The following is a 24,196-nucleotide window of genomic DNA, read 5'->3' as shown; positions in this document are numbered from 1 at the left end:
CGTGATCCTATCTTCTTTACTCTCGTTATAATTCACCATTCCAGCTCAGCTTCTAACAAGCTCCCCAGAAAAAATTCGCAGAGCCACTGCCAGTGTTTAAGGCTCTCCAAAAATTCAGGCAGACAGAAGAGGAAATTCCACACAACGTGCAGAAAGTCTGAATGAGGGGATTCTGCAAGATAACAGGAAAGGTGGGGCTGAACTTGGGCTAGCACCTCCCTAACCAACTGCAGGTACTTCTCAAAGAAGAGGTTTAAGGTGTTCAGAGGAGGTTTTCTAGTGATGTCGAGGGACTGCCTGAACAGAAAAGTAATTGTTAAAAAAAGCACAGAATTTGAAAGGAAATGTGTTTCACTAAAGGAGTAAACTATCTACTTCTGAGATGCTCTAAGAGAACAGTAATGGGGAATTCATTGGCTTGTTCCTGCTGGGAGGGTTTTGAAGGGTAGATCCTGCCACCTTTCATGAAGTCTGTGTAAGTGAATCCAACCTGTCTTATTTGAAGCCAGATCCCCTCTCCCCCTTTTCAAATAAAACCTAGAAGGTCTCTTTGAATTTTATTCAAGGTCTTGAAGAGCACAGAGTACCATGGTGCAGACCCTACTATTCCTGGAACGTGAGGCATCTCTGACCAGAAATGTAAGGGAGGCCTGGAAATAGATGCCATGACTTCATTACATTGCTGCTGAGCTTCTCAAAACAATCATCTTGAGAGGAGCTGTAGGTGAGGAAAAGACAGAGGACGTGATGGAATTTTGCTCAGAGAAGCAGGAGAGGACAGAACAGATGTGACAGCCAGTGGCTGAGACCTGGTGTTCAGCCAGGTCTGCAAGTGGGGCTATTTTAGCTTGGGGAGAGAGAGAGGTGCAGGGGCAACAGCTTGGTGTGAACAGCCCTGCTCAGAGCTGCCAAACCTCCTGCACAGCACTGCTTTTAGGAACTGAGGCAAGAAGTTAAAATGGGGGCAGAACACAGTAAAAGAAGCTGGGAGCTGGCTGTTGTTTTTGGGGTGAATGTCCCTGAACACAGCTGGAGGCTCCATGGCTGGTGCAAAGAAGAGGAGCTTTGATTCTGGAAGAGGGGGTCGCTGCTGGAAACAGCAAATAATGTGGTTACAGAAATCCAGAGAAAGGAGCCCATCTCCCAACAGGTTTAAACAAACACATAAAGCAAAAAAAAAACCCAGGAAACCCAGGAAGACTTCATACCACGTATGGAACCACAGAGGGCTTTAGAGCCTAACACCCAAACTGGGAACCCAAATAACTGGGATTTCCAAAGAACCTCATTGCTTTCATTCCCTTTCAATGCTAAAAGTCTTTTCCATACAGGAAAAGGATCTATTTATGTTTCATTAGTGCCAGTTTTGTGTATACCAATAAACTGTGTGTATATAGGAGAGAGGGGAGTGTGCTATGCAGCTGTGAGCTTTCTTGGCTAATTACTTGTTTTCTCTTTCTGAGCAAAATAAATACAACAACAAAATTCAACAGGGCATACCAGCACATCTATTAAGGCTGTGCATTTTCCACCAGATTTGACTGGTATTTGTCTTAGGCTGAGGAGCCCAGTCTATGGTATTCTTCATAAACAGGAGCTGCACAAACACATTTCCTAAACCAAATAAAATAATACCCCGACTTGACACAGCAATGTAAGGCAGTGATGCCAAAATGCCAGTTACACGGATGTTAAAGTACTTAAGAAAGAATTCCCTCTGCAGCATCAGCAGCATCAAAACATTTTGTCCTAAGCCTGGGACCCTGTTCCTTACATATACACTCCATCCCCCAAGTTGAAAGGTTTTATGGGACACTGCAGACTGAGCTGGGTTACTCACTTTAAAAAAAAAAAAAAAAAGTTTATTTCAGCATCAGTTCTGGTAATGAGAAATGTTCCGTGTTCTGAGAATGCTTTTGGAGTTTGAAACTCCTACAATGCATTAAAACTGTGATTTTAAAACAGAAACATTGCAACACTTCATACCCTCAAGCTTAACAACACCCTGGGCAGCAGCTGAATTATAAAATTTTACAAGAGGAAACAAAAGAAAGTTTTCATAAATTATTTGCAAACACCAGCCTTCTAAATCACAGTCTGCAGCATGGTGTACTTCCACTAAGTACTAACAGATATTTCAGGTCCCAGGCTGCCAACTGGCAAAACCTACTGGTGTTCATATACTTTGGAAACAGGTCCCAGACCAGACCTTAAGGCAGACTGACTTGGGGATGGCTGCCTAATGACACAAAGATTTAAGAAGAATTTTTGAAATTCTTACAGGTTTTCTTCTAAGTCACCTTCCAGAGGTGGACTCTGAAGCCAGATGTGTTCTCCTTTGAAGCAAGATGAACTACTCACACGTACACATTTCCCCACACATAAGGGTTTGGGGAATAAAGTCATATTCAAAAGTGAAAATCAAATATCTTTAATAACCTGTCCATACACCAGTGATTTTCCTTTGCAGGAAAGAACATTGTCCCAAAGTGTTTAAAGTAAGTTATAAATCAGAAAACAGAAATGGAAATATTTTTCCATATGCTTAATTTCACACTGTAATTATTCATTAACAAAGTCTACAGCTACACGTTGTTACACTTATGGGAGTTCAAACACTATTCTTACTATTTAGAATATGTTATTCAGTTTGCTGCTAACTGCAGGCATTTATTAGCTCCATATTTCACTGGCAGCAATTATTGCTGGGAGCCATTCCCTCACAACCTCAGCAGCTCACAGGGAGGCACCTGTGTGGATGTAAAGCTTAGCCAAGCCCCAAACTGCCTGAAAACCTTCACTCCCTTCAAAAGAGCAGGCTGCAAATAAAACTTGCTATCACCACTCTTTTTTTGATGCATGCTGGTATTTGAGCCAGCCTCAGGGAAGGCAGTGTGGCAGTGACACAGGTGGCACACACCAAGCTGCAGCTGATTTAGCCAGAGGGAGCCCCACTCACTGCTCTGAGCACTGGCACCGTGCACCTGGCACCACTGAGCCTCCCCCAGGGAGCACGTGGAGTCCTGGGTTTTATCATTTGGGAGCAAAGGCCTCAGGATTTTCTCTTCCTTCTTTCCACTCCTTCCCCCGAGAAGCTGCGGGCTCCCACACAACACTTATTTCTTTAGCGCTTCCCAGAGCAGCTCTTTTGTTTTTATTGTAAATGAGTTTGCTGATGCAAACCAAGACTTGAATCCCACTGCTGTCAGATGGGGTGGGCAGCATGTGCTGCCTCAATTCCCTTGTGACTTCAGTAGGTAGCCACAGCATTGCAGGAGCTCTTGTTTTCCCCTGTATTTTATTGCACTTGTACTTTGGAAAATCTCAGATCTTAATCTGCTTGGGTAAATTGTTTGGAGGAAACCAGCAGCCCTACAACCAACACACACTTTCCCCTCGTGGCAGCTATGGCAAAATGCCCACTCAGCTGCAGAATTGCCTGCAGTTTCAAATTCTTATTCTTGCAATTCTTCAAATTCAAATTCTTGCAAGAATTTGAAGCTGCCTGAGAGGACAACTTTCTCAACTGGTTATAACCAAGAGGTGAGGTGAAACAAGGTGAATTAACCTCATGGGCTGCAAATGGCTGCTGCAGTGGGGAGCTGGGATTTGTGAGTGCAGTGATCAACAAGCTCCAGGGCCCTTCTGCTGCCTTCCCCTGCTCAGAAGCTCTGTGGGACCATAAGCAAGGGGCTGCTCCTCACTCTGCACTCTGCCCACCTGGGCCCAAGGACAAAAGTAAAAGTAAAGTAAAGCTTTGAGCTGCTCAGGGAAGAGGCTGCATCCTCTTCCCTTGTGCTTGCCAGTACTGAGCAGCACTAAAGGATTCTGCATCTGGACTGCTACTATCATCAGAGGTAAACACTGAATATTTTTGAAGTTCATAAGGAGGGCAGGAAACACTAATGGTCACTTCTGTAAAATTACTGAGCTGTCGACATAGCCTCTAGCAGCCAGCTTTGTGAGGAAAGGTTAAGTGCCTGCAGAAGGCTTTCCATACCTTTATGCTTTTAACTGTTGAATTCAATATATGTGAGCTTACTGTAACCTTATAAACTTTTCAGGAGTGATGCTATCACCCTTAAGGTATGTGCATATTCCCTTTCACGTGTCAGCACAGAGCTGCGCAAAACTGAGAAAGCAAACCAGGATTTTCAAAAGCTTTTAGAAAACTTCCAAGAATTTCATTCAGCCATTCCTATAAAGAAAAATTACAAATTTTGGAAATTACAAATTTTGGTGGTCAAATACAGATACTTAAGAAAATGTGAGGTACGCTTGGCTTCAGTGTCTCAGGAAGAACAGGATATGCAGTCATCTCAAAAAAAATACCGTGAAGAAGCAGAAAGAATTCACCTGCTTTAACTTGAGAAGAATGACCAACCTGGACATAGTCCTGAGGTTTTCCATTAGGCCAAAGTCTACAGTGACTTCAAAGGGAAAGTTCCCAGGGTGTCAGCTACAGGAATGTTCCTTGATCTGCTCAGACATCAGAGTGGCAGTACTCACGGCTCCTCTATAAGATAATTAATGATGACATGCATTTTTTAAAATTTGCTTACATGGCACAGCTAATGAAAGAACCAGGCTGAAAAATTAGTCCTAACAATTAAACAGTGGATCATTTCTGAATAATTAGTGTAAATTCCTGTAGAATACACTGATCCATGCATTACAAATTACTACAAAATAAATAAAATATGCTGATTTATACACAGAAAATAAAAACCACATGCTGCTCCACAGCAGAAGGGGATGTCATTGCATACTCTGTTTTCCATGTAGCAGAGACACCTGCATTAATAATCCTTTATTAGATCCTTAAGTTCAGCTGCTTTACAGAACACAGGTCCATTGCAGAAGAGATTCTGACCATGAAAGATTAAACAGTTCACTCAGATGCACCAAGTTAACTGGTGGTAGAGACCATTCTCCTGTCCTCCAGCCTCATCTATCACAACTTAAAAGGCAGGAAAAAAAAATCTTCTATGCCAGTGCTGGGATACACAACTGTGAATGGTGTTTGGTGGCCTGCTCCACTCCAGTTTCAGTCTCCTGAGTGCTTTCCTCTTTCCAGGTGCAGGATTTACTCACAGTTAGAAAAATTGCTCACTTTCTAACTGATCCCAGACCCCTCTTAAACAGCTGTGAGTCCCTGATATGTCTCCTGGGACTGGAAGTTTCTTGCTCGCAGGGGCTGGATGAAGGGGCCATACCCTGAGCCTGTCCCCCTGCCCCTTCCCAGGCAGACAGGGAAGGGGGCTGAGCCCCATGGCACTGCACAGCTAGGATAAAGCAGAGGGAAAGTAATTCCCACCACTCAAAAGGCCAGCTACAGCATCCCCTAAGGGATGTGCACTTTACCCAAAAAGTACTGTTATTTCTTCATGAAAAGCATGTACAGTGAGAGAACAGGCAGAGGCAGATAGCCACAGACAGGAACATTTACAAATGAGTGTTCACCACCACAGGTCACATCCCATCACTTCCCACCACGTTGTAGTGGTTGGTGTGTGGGTTACCCTGGCCAGAAAAGGAGCTGCTTGTCAAATAACACTCCTCCACTGCTAAAAACAAGGTGGAGTCAGAGCACAAATTCCACTTAGGTCTGTGCCAGTTGTTACAGATTGACATGAAAACCTAAGCATTTGATTATGTTTGAAATATCCAGATAGCAGTCTGGTCAACTGGACTGATTCTTCCTATTGGCAGGTTACTATGTTATGGAGATGAATTACTGGATTCTTGCTTTTAGTCTAAAAATACAGGCTCAGGACCCTGCAAGAATGGTAATAACAGTACCACTGAGAAGAAAATTTAAAAAAACCTACAGAATCCACAGAGTTCAGTAAATATTATTTGGGATCTGTGTGCTTACCCCATTGATATAAGGTGATTATTAATATTCCTGCATATGCAGGAAGCTGAGCCTTTGGCTTATTTCTCAGGAGTTAAAGGAACTGGCACCAAATATGCTTTCTTGTGCTTTTTAGCTTAGAAGAAAAATAAAAGACACTCATAGCCAGTGGGTTCAATGGAAAATTATGGTGACTTTGCCACGTTCCATTAAAAAGAGAAATAACATCATTGAGCTTGAATTGAGCCTTTGCCTCCTGCCCAAATTTTGAGGCTTCCTTCTTTTGAAAGAAAACAAATATACACCTCATGTAGAAGATCAAGACAGTGGCATAAGACAGGAGCTGTTGGAAAGATCAACACAAAGGTGTGCCAAGCTAAAGAAAGCTTCTCTCTCATACTGAAAATAATTAATAAAAATTACAAGACTTGAGGAAGAGAAGGGGGAAGAGATTCCCCTTCCCTCAAATCAATGCCATGAGTTATGGCATCAAACTAAGCATTAAGCACAATCAAAAATGGGGAGGACTTAGTGGCTCACACCAAGGAGCACTTTCTAGACTGCTAAATCCTGGAATAGCAGGTAGAAAAGTAGGGACATGTCAGTTGTGGCTCCTTTTGCATTGTCATTACTGTCTGCAGCAAGTGTATCAAGCAGGATTTGTGGTGTGGGTGATGGCTTAAGAGGGAAGAGATTAATATTTTATACAGCAGAAGTATCATGAAGCTGTTCCAAAGCATGGACAAAGCATGCAAACAAAAATGCAACTGTGGCCACTGTCAGAATCTATTTAAAAATCTATTTAAGAGCTGAATTTGTACTCACTGAATAGTGTCAGGGAAGGCAGTGGCATTATTCTCAGACTAAGACTAAGAGTGTAAGATTCTAGTCATAAAATTAATAGCTGTGTTTACAAGGTCTTTAAGATGCTGCCTATTTTTACTCAGTGAATCATTGCCCTTCTTTACAAAGTATATTTCATTAATCTTAGCAATGCACTCAAATCTCAGTGGAGTTGCTCTGCTTACATACCAGATCTGATGTTCTAAGTCTAAACTATTTGTCACAGTATTCAGCTTTAATAAAATCTGTATTTATTGGAAGATACCGTTTCCTCACATTATCTAAAATCAAAACAACTGATTCCTGTCAAGCTATTTCTCTCCCTCTTCCCCCTCCCTAGAGGAAAACAGTAAGATTTATAAAAAGCAAAATTCACGCCTGTGCAAAACTTTGCAATCCTAAAACTTAGCTTTATCCTCCAGCTGGACATCATCTACTAAGGACAAATGAAACTCCATCTGCAATGAGATATTAGAGGAGTTAATACATCACTTGTTTGTGGTTTTTTAAACACAGCCATTGTGATTTGCAACCAGTCCAGAAGAAAAGATAACAGTAAAAGTGCACATCTATGTTAGCAAAGCACCTGCTGCAAATCTCATCACCTTTTTAATGAAACTAGCAAAACCTCCTTAAAAACCAGTCTTCCCGCAATTATCTGCTGGAATTAGGCATCAGGCCCTCTAACTACTTACACAAAATGTGATTTATTTTTTTTTTATACAAGAAGGCAAGAGCCAGGAATGTGAAGAATTTCACTGATGAGCAACTGCTCAAATTGCCTCTGTCAACAAATTGTTCACCTTATGGAACTATTCACAACTGAAACTTATTACCTGCTTCAGTGTTTATAAAATGGCATCTTCAGCTGGCACCTGCACTGGCAGGTTCTCCCAGGCAGCATTTCTACATTCCCCCTTTAAGATGTATGCTGCATCCCAGGATCTGAGTGATAACAGGGAGCACAGAGATGAACAAAGGGCAGAGGTCAAAGCTTTGCTGCCTGCCCTCCTTGGTATCTGGCCCTAGAAACATGCCAGACCTCTCACATTTACCTCTTCCCTGCACAGAATGCACATTTTAACAGAGTTTAATATCCAGTAGTTAATTCCCTATTTTAATTTCTTCTCAGCTCATTGTATCTAAAAGCTGAATTTTTTTTTCTTTTAAATCCCTAAGTATTTTTTAAAATTTAGGCCAGGGACTCTGAACAAAAGCATGCTCTGTCCTCACCTTGTAAAATATTTCTGGGCTTCTAAACAAGCTTCATGCCTTCACACAGCTGGTAAACGTTTGCTTTAAAATATATTCCAAGCATCCCTTTGAAAAAGATTTGTAACATATAGACTTGAGCTTCATCTTGGAAGCATCATTTCCACAGCACACCCATAAGTTTTTAAAAGCTGCCTTCTGCTTATTTCACTCTTTGCAATTACCAGTTTGCTTATATCAACCACATGAAGGTCTTGGAGAGGTCACTCAATAAATAATAAATTTCCCTATCTGCTTTCCCAGCTACGCTGATGGAGGCAGAGTTTACTTCCTTCACTTGCCTCCACGAACAATCCCAGCGTCGTGGTATTATTCAAGCCATAAGCTGCTAATAAGCAAGGATAAATTATTAGCAACCTGAAATGCTGGCAAGGTTAAACATTAACTTGTTGTGCAGTCAGATTACAGCAGTGCTTTTAGGCAAGCTCTGTGCAGCGCAGGCTCCTACCTGTGCCACCTCCACAGCCCTTCGTGGCCTCTGGTATTTATGATACACAGAAAAGAGAGATGTGTTCCCCAGGAGAGCTGGAGGCAAACAGCATCCCAAAAAAGGAAGAGAAAACAATATGCTGAATCCATCAAAGATTGTTACTTCATAGACTTTTCACAGCCAAATAAACATTCTGCAGCTGGAGGTCTGCATGAGCCAGAATAACAAATGTCCTGAGACCTGCTGGAGATTGTGGATTAGGCTGTCTGATGGAAGAGGCTGATCCTGTGCATGCATGCATGGGCAGAGGCAAGCATTTAGTGTACAGGTCCTAAAGATTAATTACCTGAAAACACCTTTCATTTTCTTTTTATTTTTGCTCCCATGATTGGCAGGGTTGGGGACGGGAGTGGGGGTTCATTTTTCAGTGCGTTGTGGCCAGTGGCCCACTGGCAGGTATCACACTCCTCTGGGGCATTAGGGGTGACCACTGACCCTACAACAGCCTCAGAGATTTGATGGGTACATTTTACAGTGCCCATTTTAGGAGTGCTCACCTGGGACCTTGTCCCTCAGCCCTTGGTGCAACCCTCATTTCTTTGCCAATCTTCAGTTGTCTCAGGAATGGCTCCTTCAAACACTGCCATCAGCTGGCAAATTCCTACATTTCTCATTCCCTTTTCCTCCCCACCTCTGGAAGAAGTTGGCTGTACTCGCAGCTGCCTGGGCAGGTGGATTTTGACACTTTTGAACAGTGATTTTCTTGGCAGGGACCTTCCCCAACAATTCTTAAGAAACGAAACTGTTTCTGGAGAGGGGACCCTGCTGTGAGTCAGTAGCAGTTGACAAGATGGAAAATCAGGGATAAGAATTTGACAGTGGAGCAGAGCTGCTCACAGGGTGCCACAGAGATCTGCAACAAGACTCAGACTATTCAGTGCATTTATAAATGGTCTGGAAAAGAGATAAATAACAAGATGGCACCTGCTGCCAAGATGAATTTCTTCAGGACAGTTGTAACAAAAACAGCCTGCAAAGAGTTGCGGGAGCATTTTGCACTAGATTTTGCAGGAGATTTTGTACTAAATCACTTAAAAATTAGGAGGAAAAAAAGCTATATTCTGTGTCAGCACAGTGTTGCTCATGAAAGAAAACAACTCTTGCTATATCCACCACATACTGGGCTCCAAATTAAACACTGCAGCTCAGGAGACAAATTTCTGAGGTCACCATCAATAGGCCTAGTAAAGAATACTTGTGGCAGTGGGGAAAAAAACACAAACAAACATCAAGTTAAAATGATGACAAGAAGAAAGTGCAAAGTGGTCAGCACCACTGTGCCACTGCCCACAGTGCACACCAGTGCCAGGTAGTTTTGGTCACCCAATTCAAAAAAGGACACAGAATTAGAAGATGCAGAGGGGCAGAGATGACAGACTTGGACCTTTCAGCATGGAGATACACTGTTTATAAGAGGACATGATAAAAGGTTATAAAATCATGGATGGTCTAATATAAATCACAGAAACAATGAAATCAACATGTTAAAAAAAAAAAAAGTTAAAACCAAACCAACACAGCAAAAACCCAGAAATATTTGATTGATTTGTGGATAATTCCCTTTCTTCCCCCTCCAAGACACTTCCACGTCTTCACAATGACTGCTTTCTGAGGCTGCCAAAACATAAGTCATACATTGACCAAGTGCCTCACGAAGGACACATGTGGGGAGGCTTGCATGCTTTTCTTACATGATGGAACTCATCACCACAGAAAGCTGCTCAGGCCAAAAGCAGAAATGCGATCCAAAGAAATGGATTAAATAAATTCACAAAGGACAGATCCCTCTGTTAAGTCCCACAGGGTCCCTTCTGCTCAGTAAGTCCCTTGGATGGGAGGCTGAAAAAATCAGCCTGAGGAGGGATTGTGCTATCCAAGCCTTTCCACAGGCACCTGCTGCTGTTCAGTGTCCATCAGTGACATGTGACAAGAAGAAGATTTACTTCAAATGCTTTTCTGTTCTGTCACCAGCTCTCCAAAGCAGAGTGCTAAAGTTTTGTGGGTTTTTTAAATTCCTGAACCATTCCTGTCTCTCACCCAGCAAAGAGTGAAAGGAGATGCACACTAAACACACAAAGCTTCCAGGACAGGTGTATGGCAACCCTGAGAGAACCGTACATCATATGTAAATCATCTGGGTAGTTCTTCCCAAAACTCTGCTGCTGCTGAAATAAACAAAGCACAAACTTCCCCAGATGTGTGCTTCAGGAGGAATTCTCACTCAGTGTATGATTTATAATTTGGCATCCTCAGAAAACACAAAACCATGATGCAAAGATGGAATGTAGATGTGGAATTGCTAAGGACGGAGATAGAAAGGGTTTATTCATAGATTTGTCCAAACTCCTGTATTTGTAAGCTTTTTCACAGCTTCCAAATGTTGCACTGGGCAACTATCCCTCCTCTCATAGTAAGATTAAGGATGAGGGTCCAGATTCCCTTAATTTTCCATAACTGATAGCCAAGTAAAATCTCCTCTGCAAAACTTGCATGGTGAGCAGCTGCATTTCTGTGCAACAAAAGAGGAAAAGTAGGTTGTTCCACTGATTGCTGCAGGAGAAAGGTTTGCTGTGCAAGTGGCAAGATCACCCCTCCAAAAAGCAACCCTACTGATTTCCAGAGCTCTTTTCACTAAAACCTCTCCTACTTCATAGAGACCCAGAGCACTGGGAAAATAAAGAAACCACGTCTATAACAACCAAAACTGAAGAAGATGGAAGAGAGAACGTTGGCTGAAAGAGATTAACAATACAGCCTTCATCCCCAGGAAGAAACAAGACCTAACCTAAGAGGGAAGAGGAAGATGAAATCAGCAGAGGGCTAAGCACAAGCATTAAACAACACCAACATGAATGAATATGTATCTACACATATCTATATCTTCCACAGAGATTCTGGCAACCTTGGCTAAATGATGATTTAGCCTGGCATCCATTCTTTCCAACTCATCAGCTTGTTAAAGGTGTCAGTTCCCTTGCACTGCCTGCAGGAATATTTTGACGGAAGTGTCACGGAGGACTCACTGGTGTTGTTTTCACTTGGCATCGTTGACATCGTCCCTTTGTTTCTGAATCTCCTCTTCTTCCAGCTGCATTTCTCTCCTTTAGTAACCATTTTTTCTCCCCACAAGAGGAGATCTTCCATCAGTGCCTTCTGCAGATGCTGCTGAGTGAACAGCACTGTAATGTTACGGAATTTCTTCATTCTCCTGGCAGGCAGTCCCTTTCCTGGGACACACAAGATAAAATTGAGGGAGAACTCTGAGGCAGGCAGAGTCTAAAGCTTTCACTGTAAATAAAGACTTCCTATAGAGCCATGAAGGCCTCTCCTAACACATGCATGGAGAGGAAAAAAAGAACAGTTTCAGTAATTTTAGACAGGAGCCTTGTCACACAGACTAAACACTGACGAAAGAGCAACCAAGGATAATAGGAGTGTGTAAATACATAAAGCCTTACATGTGGCCAGGAAAATGACATTTAATCCAAACTAATTAAATGTGTTTTAAACAGCACATCAAAGACTTCTCAAATTCAAAGGTGGTGTCAGAAACAGAAGACGGGGAAAATAAACTAGACAGAGAAGTGGGAAGAACAAAATATGGGAATTTTGGTCTAGAAAAGTTTAGACTACTCCAACAGGCAGAGGAAATAAAATCATCCCAATTTATTCACTGGGAGAATGATGCTAGGAAAAAGGGACGGGTTCAGGAGCACTGGGAACCAGCAAACAGCATCCAAAAAGTCATCATTCTCCACACCCACACAAGGCAAAGATTGTCTCTTTGAGCAGTAAAGCAAAAGAGGTATTGTATGAAAAATACGGTAACTTCTAGAACTTGCAACATAACCTCAGCCTACCAGGAAAGGCAGGCTCATAGTGAAATCATGCACTCAACGAGACCCAAGAGAATACTCAACCTAGGCAAAAAATAGCTGCTCCAGCTTATTCACCGCCTCTCCGGCATCCTGGGGACAACAGGGAGCTCCACCAGCAACCCCAGCAGGAGAAACTGCTCAGAAATACCCTGATAAAACACCCTGGGGTTCTTGCCCCTTCCCCAGGGCCTGCCCCACCACAGAAGCTGTTCTGGCTGGTTTTGAGGTGGGGCAGGGTGAGGAGCAGGTTCAGCCTCCCTGCATGGCCAAGGAACCCACCACCAGGAGGGAACCCCAACGCTAAATGCACAAAATCTGAGCTGGGCCATCCAAGCTGACAGGCTGGAAGAAGGAAAGAACAAATCCTGCTCAACTTGGCAAGACTATAACTGGTGAGGAACAGAAAGTACCTGGAAAAATGAAAACTGTACAAAAAGGGATTGCAGGAGTAAAGGAGATGGGAGTAAGAATAAAATATAACCAAGATTTCTTGGGCTCATTAAAAAAAATCTAGAGAGAGACAAACCCATAAATGGAGTCATTTTTATACCAAAATGTTTCATACCTTAAAAAGTACACGGCAGGCCAGGGACAAGATGACGTAGTAGGCCTTTCCCAGTGGCTTCCAGTAGTTTCCCCTTAGCTCTATCCATGTGGTTTTACTGCCTGGAACAGCTCTGCTGCATTGAGAGCTGGCTGATCCCTGAGCACAAACAAGCTGCATTTCCAACCAGCAAGCAGAGCCCATGAAGTCCATGGGACTACTCATGCATAGCAAACACATCCCTAGGTGCTGGAAATGATGGATATAGAGATTTTTTCAGCCTTGGCTGTACCACCAGAAACTTCTCTGTGAATAACTATTCTCATCCTGGAACACAGACAATCTTCACTATTTGCATTATTTGCTCCCAGGTCTGAATTGAGGCTTGAGTGTACCTGTGTGTAACTCTGCTCCTTTCAGCCTGCCCTTCCTCCCTAAGCAACTGCTTTTGACAGTTTTTTAAGAAAGTCTGAAAGGACATTATATGAGCTAGAAGCAGCTGAGCCAGTGGAACAGCCTCATCCATCTTCCTCCTCACCTGTGTTTTGTTCCATCCTTTCATTTTTAACAGGCAACTTGGTGCATTTTTTTAAATTAAGTAAAACACCCATCATCTTTGCAATATTTTCTTTAGATTGTTTACTTTAATTTTGGTTTCCCTACTTAATCTTTTTCACAAAGCCGTACGCATTTTTAAATCTTCCAAGGAAAATAATTACAAAGATAATCCAGCTGAGTGTAATCAAACTGCAGGGTTCTTTATTTTCCTGGCCTTTTAATTTAATTTCACATCCTGTGGTCTTAAAGAAATACTAGGATTATATCATCTTGTTATTGTTTAGATTACATGCCAGTAAAAATAGGGGGTAACCAATTATTTTCTTCCCCACTGCCACACAAAAACTCACAGAGCACACAGAATATTTTCAAAATAAAGATGCAGGGGAAGAGCTCAGATGAGCATGAGTTAAACCCCTAACTCCCAATTTTCTGTCCTGCGTTTATTTGGTTGGATTTTTACATAAGCACAGTAACTGCTTTGATAAACCAGTCTGCTTTTAAAGTTTTTCAGTGCAACAATATGGATCCTGATGTGATGTAGCTTTCCCTGGATCAATAAAACCAGAAGTCATCCACAGAGTAACAGTGGCAGAAAACCAGTGTGGGAGAAGACTCAGTCAGCTGAACAACAAAACCACAACTGGTGCCTCTACCCATGCAGGAGGACCCTGCCCCATCCTAGCAGTCAGTTTTGAGGTTTCTGGGGACCAGAACACATCTGCAGTAAGTCTGACTACACAGCTGGGGCTTCAGACCCTTCCCTGCAAACATCCAAGTCCTCAGCACACAGGTCTTCATCCTCTGAGCTGGGAAGAGATCACTGGCAGCTCTCAGCTAGCACAGCAGTACCTGGAAGGGAGCTCATCTTCCAAGAATCAGCCAGGATGCGATTGTGGAGTCTTGTGTATTTTTTCCAGGAGTAACACATTGTGCTGTCCACAGGTATAAAGCAAAAAGGAAGCAGTATCAGCCTCCAAGCAGGTGTAACATACCCACAGGGCCTAAAGCAGCAAAGTCAGAGCTGCTGAATTCCTCTTAAGCAATTTCTCCTTCAAATTGGGGCAGCTCATGCCCTTGGGACAAAGGCATGGACAGGTAGGGCTCATCTTGGGGCATGACTGTGTTTAAAAGTTTCATTCTGGAGCTGTTTATCACAAAGACACATGGGCTGGTTTGGTCCACGTGCTGCTGCTCTGGCAACACTCAGCAGAGCATCACAAAAACCACCTCTTTTGGGTATTTTTGACTAAGTTCTCAGAGTATTCTTTACTCAGACAAAAAAAAAAGAGTCGAAGTTATGTCAATGTCTTGTATAAGTACTGAAAATTCTTTTCTGAGGGGATAATTTCAGCAACACTAAGTTAAAACCTTCTCAGAGAAAGAACATACTGATAACAGAGACAGGCAGTCTCTTCTTAGATTTATTATTTTGCACTTGAGGAAAGCAATCCCATGAGATTAATGGAGCAGATGTAAGTAGTTCTACTCAAACCTCCACAGTTAACATTTGTACTAAAAGTTTTACTACATAATAGGTTCTCTGTGTTAATAACCTGGCTCGCTACTAAATATTTTTTAAATGCCTACAAACCCAACAAGACAGACAGCAATCAGGCCATAACAGTTCCACACAACAACACAGGAAGAAGCATGGTCCTCTCTCCAGTGAAAAAGTTTGGATGGAAGAGCTCTTGATTTCTCCAGCACTGCCACATCCCCAGCCCTGCTGCCCATGTCTGCAGATTGGAGAACCCCAGAGTGTCCACCAAGAGCATAGCTACAACTTGCTCTGCATCAGCCCTGCTATCAAAAAATGTTAAAAAAACCAACATGGGAAGTATATTCCAAGCCAGTTCTACATGCACACACATTTGCCCTAAGCCAGGTGTGGCGACAGAACTAATTACCTTCTCTAAAAAGAATCTTTGACGTGATTCAGACTCACACATTCTTTTCAGAAAGGCCTGAAAAATCATCTTTTCTGAGCTTCCTTGACTAAAATATAATGAGATAGTCTTGACTCTTCTGAGTACCTTTTTCTCCCCAGGACGAAATGGTTCAAGGACACAAATTTTTTTAAACTACTGCTTGAAAGCACCCTGTTGCATCTGAAGCAATGGCTGACTCCATTCTTGAATTACTTTTTTTTGAAAGCTATTACAGTGGTGAGTTTCTCTTGAACTCTAAAAAGAAAACTAAACTGAGACCCCACACGAAAGCTTCCTCTGCTCACAATGCTTTTCATACAAGGCATTTTGGGTTTACTTCAAGGGGTGGAGGACAGCACCTTAGATCCTGCATTCAGTGCACTGGTTAATGAAGTTGCAATAACCATATTCTCCATAGAGTTTTGGCTGCCACTACAGCCACCTTCTTTCCTTCAAAATATGCTTTTCATTGTTCTCCTGCCCTTTTTCCAACTGCTCCTCAGCCAAGTTCTTGGAAAGCAACCACGCTTCATGTTTAGGATTTATTGCTAGTCTTCTGCCAGTACGGACACACACAAATCTCTCCTGTGATCATCCTGCAAAAGAACGCTAAAAATACAGCAATTTGTGAACATTTTGCATGTTATATGGCATCAGTGTGCATGCATCAAAAAATTCTGAGCATATAAAAGGTCGCCCCTTTCATCTAGGCCAATAGAAGGCTCTGCTTGGGTGCCATAAATAAGCTTATTTTAGAATTCCAGCCTACCTAAAAAGGGAAAAAATCATTTGCATTGTGTTTCAGTGTTTGAAGATTTTTTTTTTCCCCTTTTACGTGGTAAACTTTGAGCTTCAGAAACTTTAGGTTTGACAAAAAACATAGTTCATCAGTTCATCTTTCAAAGTGGCTGCTTTTAAACTAATGACCAAATTAGACATCAGAGTTATCATTAAAACTTCAAAGTGGTGAGAATTGTCTGTTTGCACAAATCTTTGAAGGATTTTGCAATTTCAGAGTCAAGTTGTATTTCTGTTTTGGAATGTGTTTCGGGTTGTCTGAGGAAGCTCATGCCCACAGAAGCAGCAGGAAACATCAGGGAAGGCTGATCTTATGGCTGGGAAGGAACAGTTCATGAGGAAGAGTATTCACGTAATCACCATGCCTTGGTCATGCTTTTCAGACCATATTGCTTATTCTTATTACAAACACTGTGGTTTAATTATCAGCCTCTTCGAAAGACTTGTCTTTTATCAGCTTATTGCTTTGACAGGCAAGGGTACACTCAAGACTCTGTATATACAATTGAAATTCTGGATTAGGATTGCTAAAGTTCTTCTGAGACCTTGGGAGACCCAGTTCTTGGTCTCTCCTGGCTCCTTGTTCCTGATGATGCCCTCTGTCAAACAAGCACAAATTTGGAAGGTGACCTGGGACTCCCTGCCCAGCCTGGCCTGGCTGCTGGCAGCTGGAGCACCTCCAGTGCCCATGGCTGGTTCTGTGCCTCAGCCACCACTGCTGACATTCCGGAACATGAAGGCTGATGAAAAGAAAGGTCAGTGAAATGGCTTTAGACTGCCAGAGGGCAGGGTTAGATGGGATTTGGGAAGGAATTGTTCCCTGGCAGGGTGGTGAGGCCTTAGCGCAGGGTGCCCAGAGAAGCTGTGGATCCCAATCCCTGGCAGTGCCCAAGGCCAGGTTGGACAGGGCTTAGAGCACTCTGGGATAGTGGAAGGTGTCCCTGACCACGGCAGGGGGTGGCAGTGGATGGGATTTAAGGTCCCTTCCAACCCAACCATTCTATCATGCCATGAAGATCCAGATAAATGTTTCATCACCTCATAATCTGGGGTTCTTACTCAACCCAAAATGACTGCAATTGTTACTGTTTTGATTTTCTTTTTATGACTCTCATCTTTCTTGCCTTCCCTTCTTAGCTTATTCTTCTCCCCAGGCAATACTAGATAGTTCCCAAATACCTATTTGGTTCCTATAATTAAACCAGATGTATTTTCTGTTCAGTCTGAAAAGGGATTAGCGATTTGTGAAATGGGACTTTGCATTCAAGAAATGAGAAATTACAGTTGAGGAAAAAGCATAAATTTGCTCCTAATAAATAATGAATGGACTTTCAAATGCAATAAATCTCCATTCTTACGTGTTCAAACTGACAGACTTCTGAGTATAACAAGTAACTTACGTGTAATTTTGTGTCAAAACCTTCATATTCTGCAAAAATATTAAAATGTCCTGAAATTTATTCTCTGCTCAAAATTATTCACTGAAATGCATTTTTGTATGTGAACCACATTTACTCTTTTTGTTGCTCTAATAAGATTACTCATGTACCACATGGCATCAGTTAATTCTGGGTGTGCTTCTCATTGTGATCATCAGGATTTAAGTGCAAGTATTTGTGTAGCAGTTATAAAATTTGCCCCCTGGTATTTCAGCTAAAAAGCTCACTTTACATCAGGGGTGAAGGAATTTAGACAAGGGACTACAGGGGGAAAAAAAAAAAAAAAAAAAAAAAAAAAAAAAAAGCCTACCAAGGCCAGAGCAAAAGAGTTGCAAAATTTAAACCAATATTTGCTATAAAACATTTGTGGTGGCCACTGACTCCCTCAAATGTCCTCACTGCTGGATTTCACACTGCAGCTCTGCCTAAACCTCACTTTGACATTCCCTCTGCTACTGAGAGTAGGTTTGTGCTCCCTTGCAATTCTGACAAAATTTCTGCCTTTACTAACATTTGCAGAGAGGTTCCATGATTTTTCTTCTCCTAAGGACCACACTGCAGGCACCAACCAGCATGTGACTGAGCTAATACAGCTTTTGATTTTGACTTCACAAGTGGAAACACACAGGCACATACTTGGCTTTGGCTACACATTCACCCAGCTAAATCTGTTGATGGAGTCTGCAGAACCTGGAACAAACTTATTTTTAGATACCATGATCTTCAATATATTAACTTGCTTTTACTCTTGGTCTTACATATGTTGTCTGCCTTCTTCATCTGCAATGAAAGCCACCTACATTACTCGCTGCAAATTTTAAAACAACTTTACTCACAGCAGTCTGTAACAGTAACTAAAGTGTGGCAACCTATCTCATCCAGCAGTAATAATTGTGGCTCTAGTCAGGTACATCATTTGCCCTTGTTCTTCCTTTAAAAAAAATTCATATCCCCTCCAAAAAAAAAAAAAAAAAAAAAAAGTGCTTTGAAATAAATTAGCACCAGGCCTCCAAAAATGTTGTTGGAGGTTCATACATGGTTTAAAAAACACTTGGAATGTAGTTTGGAGGAAATCTTGATAAATTTCTGCCATTTGGATTATAGCTAACAGCTTCTTTAATGCAATTCTAACACAATAAAGCAACATGACTGTAACCATCTTCCTGAGAATGGTAGAAAAGGACCATAAAACTGAGCGGCACATTGAAAATTAGTTGCAAAATATCAGCTCTCTGTAAACAACACAACACACAATAACTGTAATTAATACCAGTCCTTTAAAGTGTTCCTAAAGTCTACTGAAATCTAAACCGCCATTGTATGACTGGTAGCAACAACTGCATCCTAAACAACATTAAAAATGACAACAGAAAAGAAAATATCTCCATCAGAAGTCAAAAAGTTATAATTCACTGATCTGAACACCTTTGCCCTTATTATTTGTAGAGCTTTTTTGGGAGGATCTCAGGACTTTACTCTTTAGCTAAACCTCAAAAGTTCAACAGCCTGCGAGTTATATAAACACTATTTTACAATTTGAGTTATTTTCCCAGCAAAAGGATCGCTCCAGGGGCGGACTATTTGAATGATCTCTCTTAGAAAATGAACGCTGCTTTACTCGTCGTTCCACGGCTGCAGAGGGGCCGGAGCTGAAGCCCACCCAAGCGCTGCCCAGCCTCGCTCGCAGGCAGCTCCAGCGCTCCGGTAGTGGAGAGCAGGCTGCAGGTTGTACCGCACCTAAAAACGCCTGGTCCAGCAAGTGCTTGCAGGGAAGAAACTCTGACCAAGGGCTTGGAAAAATGCCTTATTTTAAGCAGCAAGCAAGTAAATAAACACAAACATAAAAATGGCTTGGAGCAGACGGAAGGCGATCGCGTCTTGGCAGCGGTGCCGCAGCCGTAAGACGTGTTGCTTGTGCGTGGCGCTCCCGCTCCAGCCGGAGGGATGCTCCCGGGCGGACGGGGCTCCGCGGGCAGCCCCGAGCCCCGAGCCCCGGCCCCGCCGTGCCCAGCGCCCGGCTCCGCGTCCCGCGGCCGCGGGAGGATTTCCGCCCGCGCGGGGAGAGGAAACCGCGTCCGCTCCCGACGGGGGGAAAGAAAGCCCCGGGAGCCCGATCCACCGGTGGTTGTCGAGGTTCGGTTCTGCGAGCCCTCGGGGTCGGGACGGGGATGCAGCCGGCAGCCGAGCGTCTTTGCAGGGCGCCCCGCGCCGAGCGCCGGCGGCTCCGCGCCGGCGGCTCCGGCATCGCCCGGAGCATCCCCGGTGCCGCGGGGGACAGCCCCCGCTCGGAGACCCCCGCGCCACCCGCGGGCGGGGAACGAGCCCCCAGCCCCTCCGTCCGGCTCCGGCCGGGGATAAACACGCTCTCAACAATGGGCATGTTTGCAGCAACATGATCTCACCTAATAACGCCGAATAAGGCAATGACTGCACGGGGAAGCGATACGATCCTGCCGGTCTCACCACACGGCGCGGAAAGCTATTTGCAGATTTGCTAAGCCCTTTTGAATGAATGCATCTGCAGCTGACCTTTAACAATAGACGCTGAAATAGCACAATCTGTGGGACCAGATTTGAGGGGGGGCGGCGGGAAGGGGGAAGGAAGAGATGGGTGAATATTGTAATCTCTGCAATCTCATTCACTTCCTTTCCCAAACCCCCGCGCACAGGGAAAAACAGCGGTATTTTCCTTTTCACCGTGGCTCTGTCTCAAACAAGCCGTTTCCAACGCCGGCACAGCCACATGGCACCCCGACAGCCGCCGCCGGCGGGACCGGCGCGCATCCCCACCGGGTGCCCGCCCGCATCCCGCGGGCATCGCTCCGCGGAGGGGCGACTGCGACAAGGATGCTCCAGCCCCCTCTCCCCTCCCGCCGCTCTCTCACCTTCCCTGGCTTTCAGCAAAACGGTGTTGGCAACGATGTTTTCCAGCTCCATTGACGAGCTCGGGCAGCGCAGGCAGCGGCACTGCAGCAGGACGTCACTCCGAGGTGCGGAGTCTCCGGGCGACCACCCGCCTCCTGCCCCTAGCGCGCTGTCCCCCCGCGCATCATCCCCGCCTGCCCGCCCGCTCCCCCGCGCTCCCCGGGCGGAGGCGGCGCTCCCCGCACTGCCTGCTCCGCCGCGCCCCGCTACTCCATCCTCCGCCCCGCCGGCTCCCCCGGTGGTTTGAGGGCTCGGGCGCTCCTGCCTCCCTCCCCCGGGGGTGTGGCACCGCGGAGCGGCCCCGCAGCCCCGCGCAGGCGCCGGCTCCGCCGGGCCGGGCACGCCGGGACGTGTAGTCCTGGGGCGCCCCGCCGCACCTGGCGCCGGTTCCGCAGCCGCGCAGGGTCCCCAGGGAGGGACGGTCACTGTTGGCCTCGGGGAGGGGGAGAGCACGGGCAGGGGCACGGACAGGGGCCGGCCAGAGCGTTCCGGGCGGTGGGGGTGGGTGTTCGCCGCCGGGGATGCTCGGGGCTCCCGCGGTGCTGGCCCCGGCGCAGCCCTGGTGCCGCTTGTCCATCCCGCGGCGGCGGCCCGGGGCTCCGCTTGTCCTGCCCGCGGTCCCCAGGGCTCCCCGGCCCGGCTCTTCGTGCTTGTCACGCCCCCGCAGGTGGCCACACTCGTGGGAAGGGGTCGCCTACGCTCGACAGATGTCTTCCACTTCCCGCCCTTCTCCTCGGGCCGGGGCTTCTCGCTTTTCTCGGGATCTCAAAAGCCCCTACAGAAGAACCCGAGGGAACCTCATCTCTTTCGCCACACCATTGTTTTCCCCCTTGTAAGGAACTGTGTGAAGCACCAGCCACTTGTGGAAAGTTTGTGAATTTTAAGCGCTAGATTACAGCATAAACTCTCTCCTGTCTACATAGGACAGATGCTCATGTCAGCATGATTCTGATTTTCCTAGCAACGGGGTAGATCGATTCATCAGGTCAAGCAATGAAAGAGAAATAAAAACGACCCATTACTCCCACTGACACTCTTCCTCCATCTATATTTGCATTGATTAAATCCACATGAAGCAAATCAAATTAACATGCACCTTCTTGTAAGTGGAGCATAGACACTACTCTTTTCTTCTTTTTTTATAGTACCAATTTATTTCTTTCCACAGCCACACAGAAAAGGCCTGCAATAGCAGAGCTTGCAGACTGCCTAGAATGCATTTCCTGAACATAGGAAATAGATGAGAAATGCATTTAATGAATAATACCTTGGGGGTAAAATTGCTACAATAAATGCCTTTTGTACCTGATTAAGTGTCAAAGGTTTGACCTTTGAAAGTTATTTTGCATAGCAGGTGGCACTGCTATGTACAATCTTCCACAGCCTTTCTCCTGTAGCTTCAGAAAAACATTCAGCCTTCAGAGCCATTCCATGTTGTGGTTCCTTTCTTTGTAATACAAGTTCTATACAGCAGCAGTTGTGTCAGTAAGTACCGGAAGATTTTTCTCTGATTAAATAATTCTTGAGGGAGAAATTGCTTCCTGGAAACCAGAGCCTTAGCAGAGAGATGAGGCTCCTAAGGAGCATCTGCCCTGCTTGTTGTTTGAACTCTTCTGTGCAAGCACTGATGTAAACAGACCAGATTATGCTCAGTTCTAAGTGCACTTCACATCCCTGCCCAGCCTCCCACTAATGATCATCATAAGGACAACGCAAACATCACAACAAGGCTGATGGTCGGTGGAAGGCAGAACTTTTATGATACAGAACGTTTTTAATGCCAACAGCAACTCCTCTCTCCCGAGGACAAATGAAGGCATCTGTCTAAGTGCCCACTTTGTGAAGCACCACTCACTGCAGCAGCACTGGGATAGTGCTGTTTCTGCTGTGCCTCAGGATGAGACTGATCAGCGGGATTTACCTTCATGGGAGACTCCACAGGGAGCACGGACTGTGTTTGGTGAGTTATTTTTATAGAGGTGCCTGAATGAAGAGGGCAGATCTTGAAGAGCTCAAGTACGAGTTGCACTGGAAATCAGCACGTGCACCCAACAGCTCCACTGCTCCTCTTATCTCATATCTGTATGTACCTCGAGATATGTGGAGTCACCCACAGTGTTGCCCTGTGGGACAAAAGTATGACTCCAGCATGCTGATGTTGCCCTGTATGGTTTCAAATATTTAATTCTTGAAAGGGCAAAGCTATTGATCAAAAGAGTTACGACAGATCTGTCTGGAGTTTGGAAATCCCACGGAGCTACCTAGTGTTCATGAGCAGCTCCCGCAGGCTCCACGATCCTGGCAACGGGAGGCACGCTCAGCCAGCTCCTGCAGGAGCAGGGGCAGCCAGGCAGCAGCGTGTGTGCTGGGACACAGGGGTTGTTCCAGCTCGGCTGCATGGCTGTGCGTTGAAGTGGACCAGAGGCAGCCACAGAAATGTGGCTGAGTGCAGGGAGTGGGGATAGCTGAGCTCTGCTCTGAGGGTCTGCAATAATGTGTGTGTCTGAATTACACATCTACACGGAGAGCAGCGATTCTGACTCCATGCCTATTGGGAAGACCAATGGAGGGTGGTTTTTTTCAATATTCTTATGTTAAATAACACGCCCCCCCTTGTTTCTAATAAATCTGACTCACTGTGGTGCACTAGGACGTGGAAGGAGGTGTGTTCACTAGCACTCACTAGCACTGCTTTGAAAAACATGATCAAGGTGATTAGTCCTCACTGCATCTCTCTTTTCTACTGCATTTTTAAAGCCTGATTAAACCCCTGGTATATGATACAGGCCTGAGATGGATGGCCCTTTCATGAATGTGGCCCCCATGTGTTTCCACTGCACAGAAAGTCCATCAGTTGGCTTTTGCAAAACCCATTGCAGCATCTGGACTCTTACCTCATGACTGCTTCACAGCTGTCAGTGTCTTCATTCTCATGTCACCTGGAACAACTGGTTCACAAAACCAACAAAGAAAATTAGGAAGAGGTAGATTTATTTATATCCATTTTCTCTTGTGGTGACACAAGTCCTTTAATTTCAAGCTATGTCTGCACTTGATTTAATGGAAGAGTCTGTGAGTGAGGGAGAAGGAAACAGGAGACCTGTAAATCTGTTCCACTGCTTATCTGACTCTATTCACTCTTGTAAAATGGTGCTGAAATACGTGGACTCAAAGACAGTGGCAGGGAAGGAATACGGGTCTCTTTTGCTGGCCTAAATATCTTGATTCAACACTTGAAGGAGAAAAAGGAAAATTTAGTCTGAATCATATGCAGCAGCAACCAGTATTGGAAGGAAAAAAATAAAAAAGGAGAGGCTACCTAAAAAAAATGTCATATTCTGAAAAATGTGCTTTCTAAGGGGCTTTAAAAATGTGCTTTAAAATTTCTATCTGAAGTCATTCAGGAGAGGCTCCTAAAAACCTAAAAGTGCTGAACATCAGGGTACAGCAGGGCTGGCAGCCATCTTTCCTTTATGGGAAAAGCGAGGTTTGTAAATGAAACGCCAACACCGAGCGAGACCCAAATGCATCAGTGTAATAGGAACAGGGAAGCAGCGAGGCACAGTGTGATATTCTGAGCCACTCAAGGATGAGTCATCGGCAGGGTGGGCTCGCACAGCTCCAGCCAAACACAGCAGCAACACACGCAGTTTTATCCTGG

General features: G+C 44.6%; 1 protein-coding gene across 1 annotated transcript in view; it reads right to left on the bottom strand.

The window, feature by feature from the left end:
* Positions 1 to 20,772, bottom strand: part of GRK5 (G protein-coupled receptor kinase 5) — a 150,731-nt gene extending 129,959 nt beyond the window's left edge. The window contains exon 1 of the mRNA XM_038139935.1: positions 20,496 to 20,772. Within this exon, the coding sequence (XP_037995863.1) occupies positions 20,496 to 20,547 (52 nt within the window). The 5' untranslated portion in view covers positions 20,548 to 20,772. The remainder of the gene's footprint in view (positions 1 to 20,495) is intronic.
* Between the last annotated feature and the right edge of the window lie 3,424 nt (positions 20,773 to 24,196).

The sequence above is a fragment of the Motacilla alba genome, chromosome 6 (genome assembly GCF_015832195.1).
Source record: "Motacilla alba alba isolate MOTALB_02 chromosome 6, Motacilla_alba_V1.0_pri, whole genome shotgun sequence".
Taxonomy (NCBI): domain Eukaryota; kingdom Metazoa; phylum Chordata; class Aves; order Passeriformes; family Motacillidae; genus Motacilla; species Motacilla alba.
This window is presented reverse-complemented; position numbering and strand designations above follow the sequence as displayed.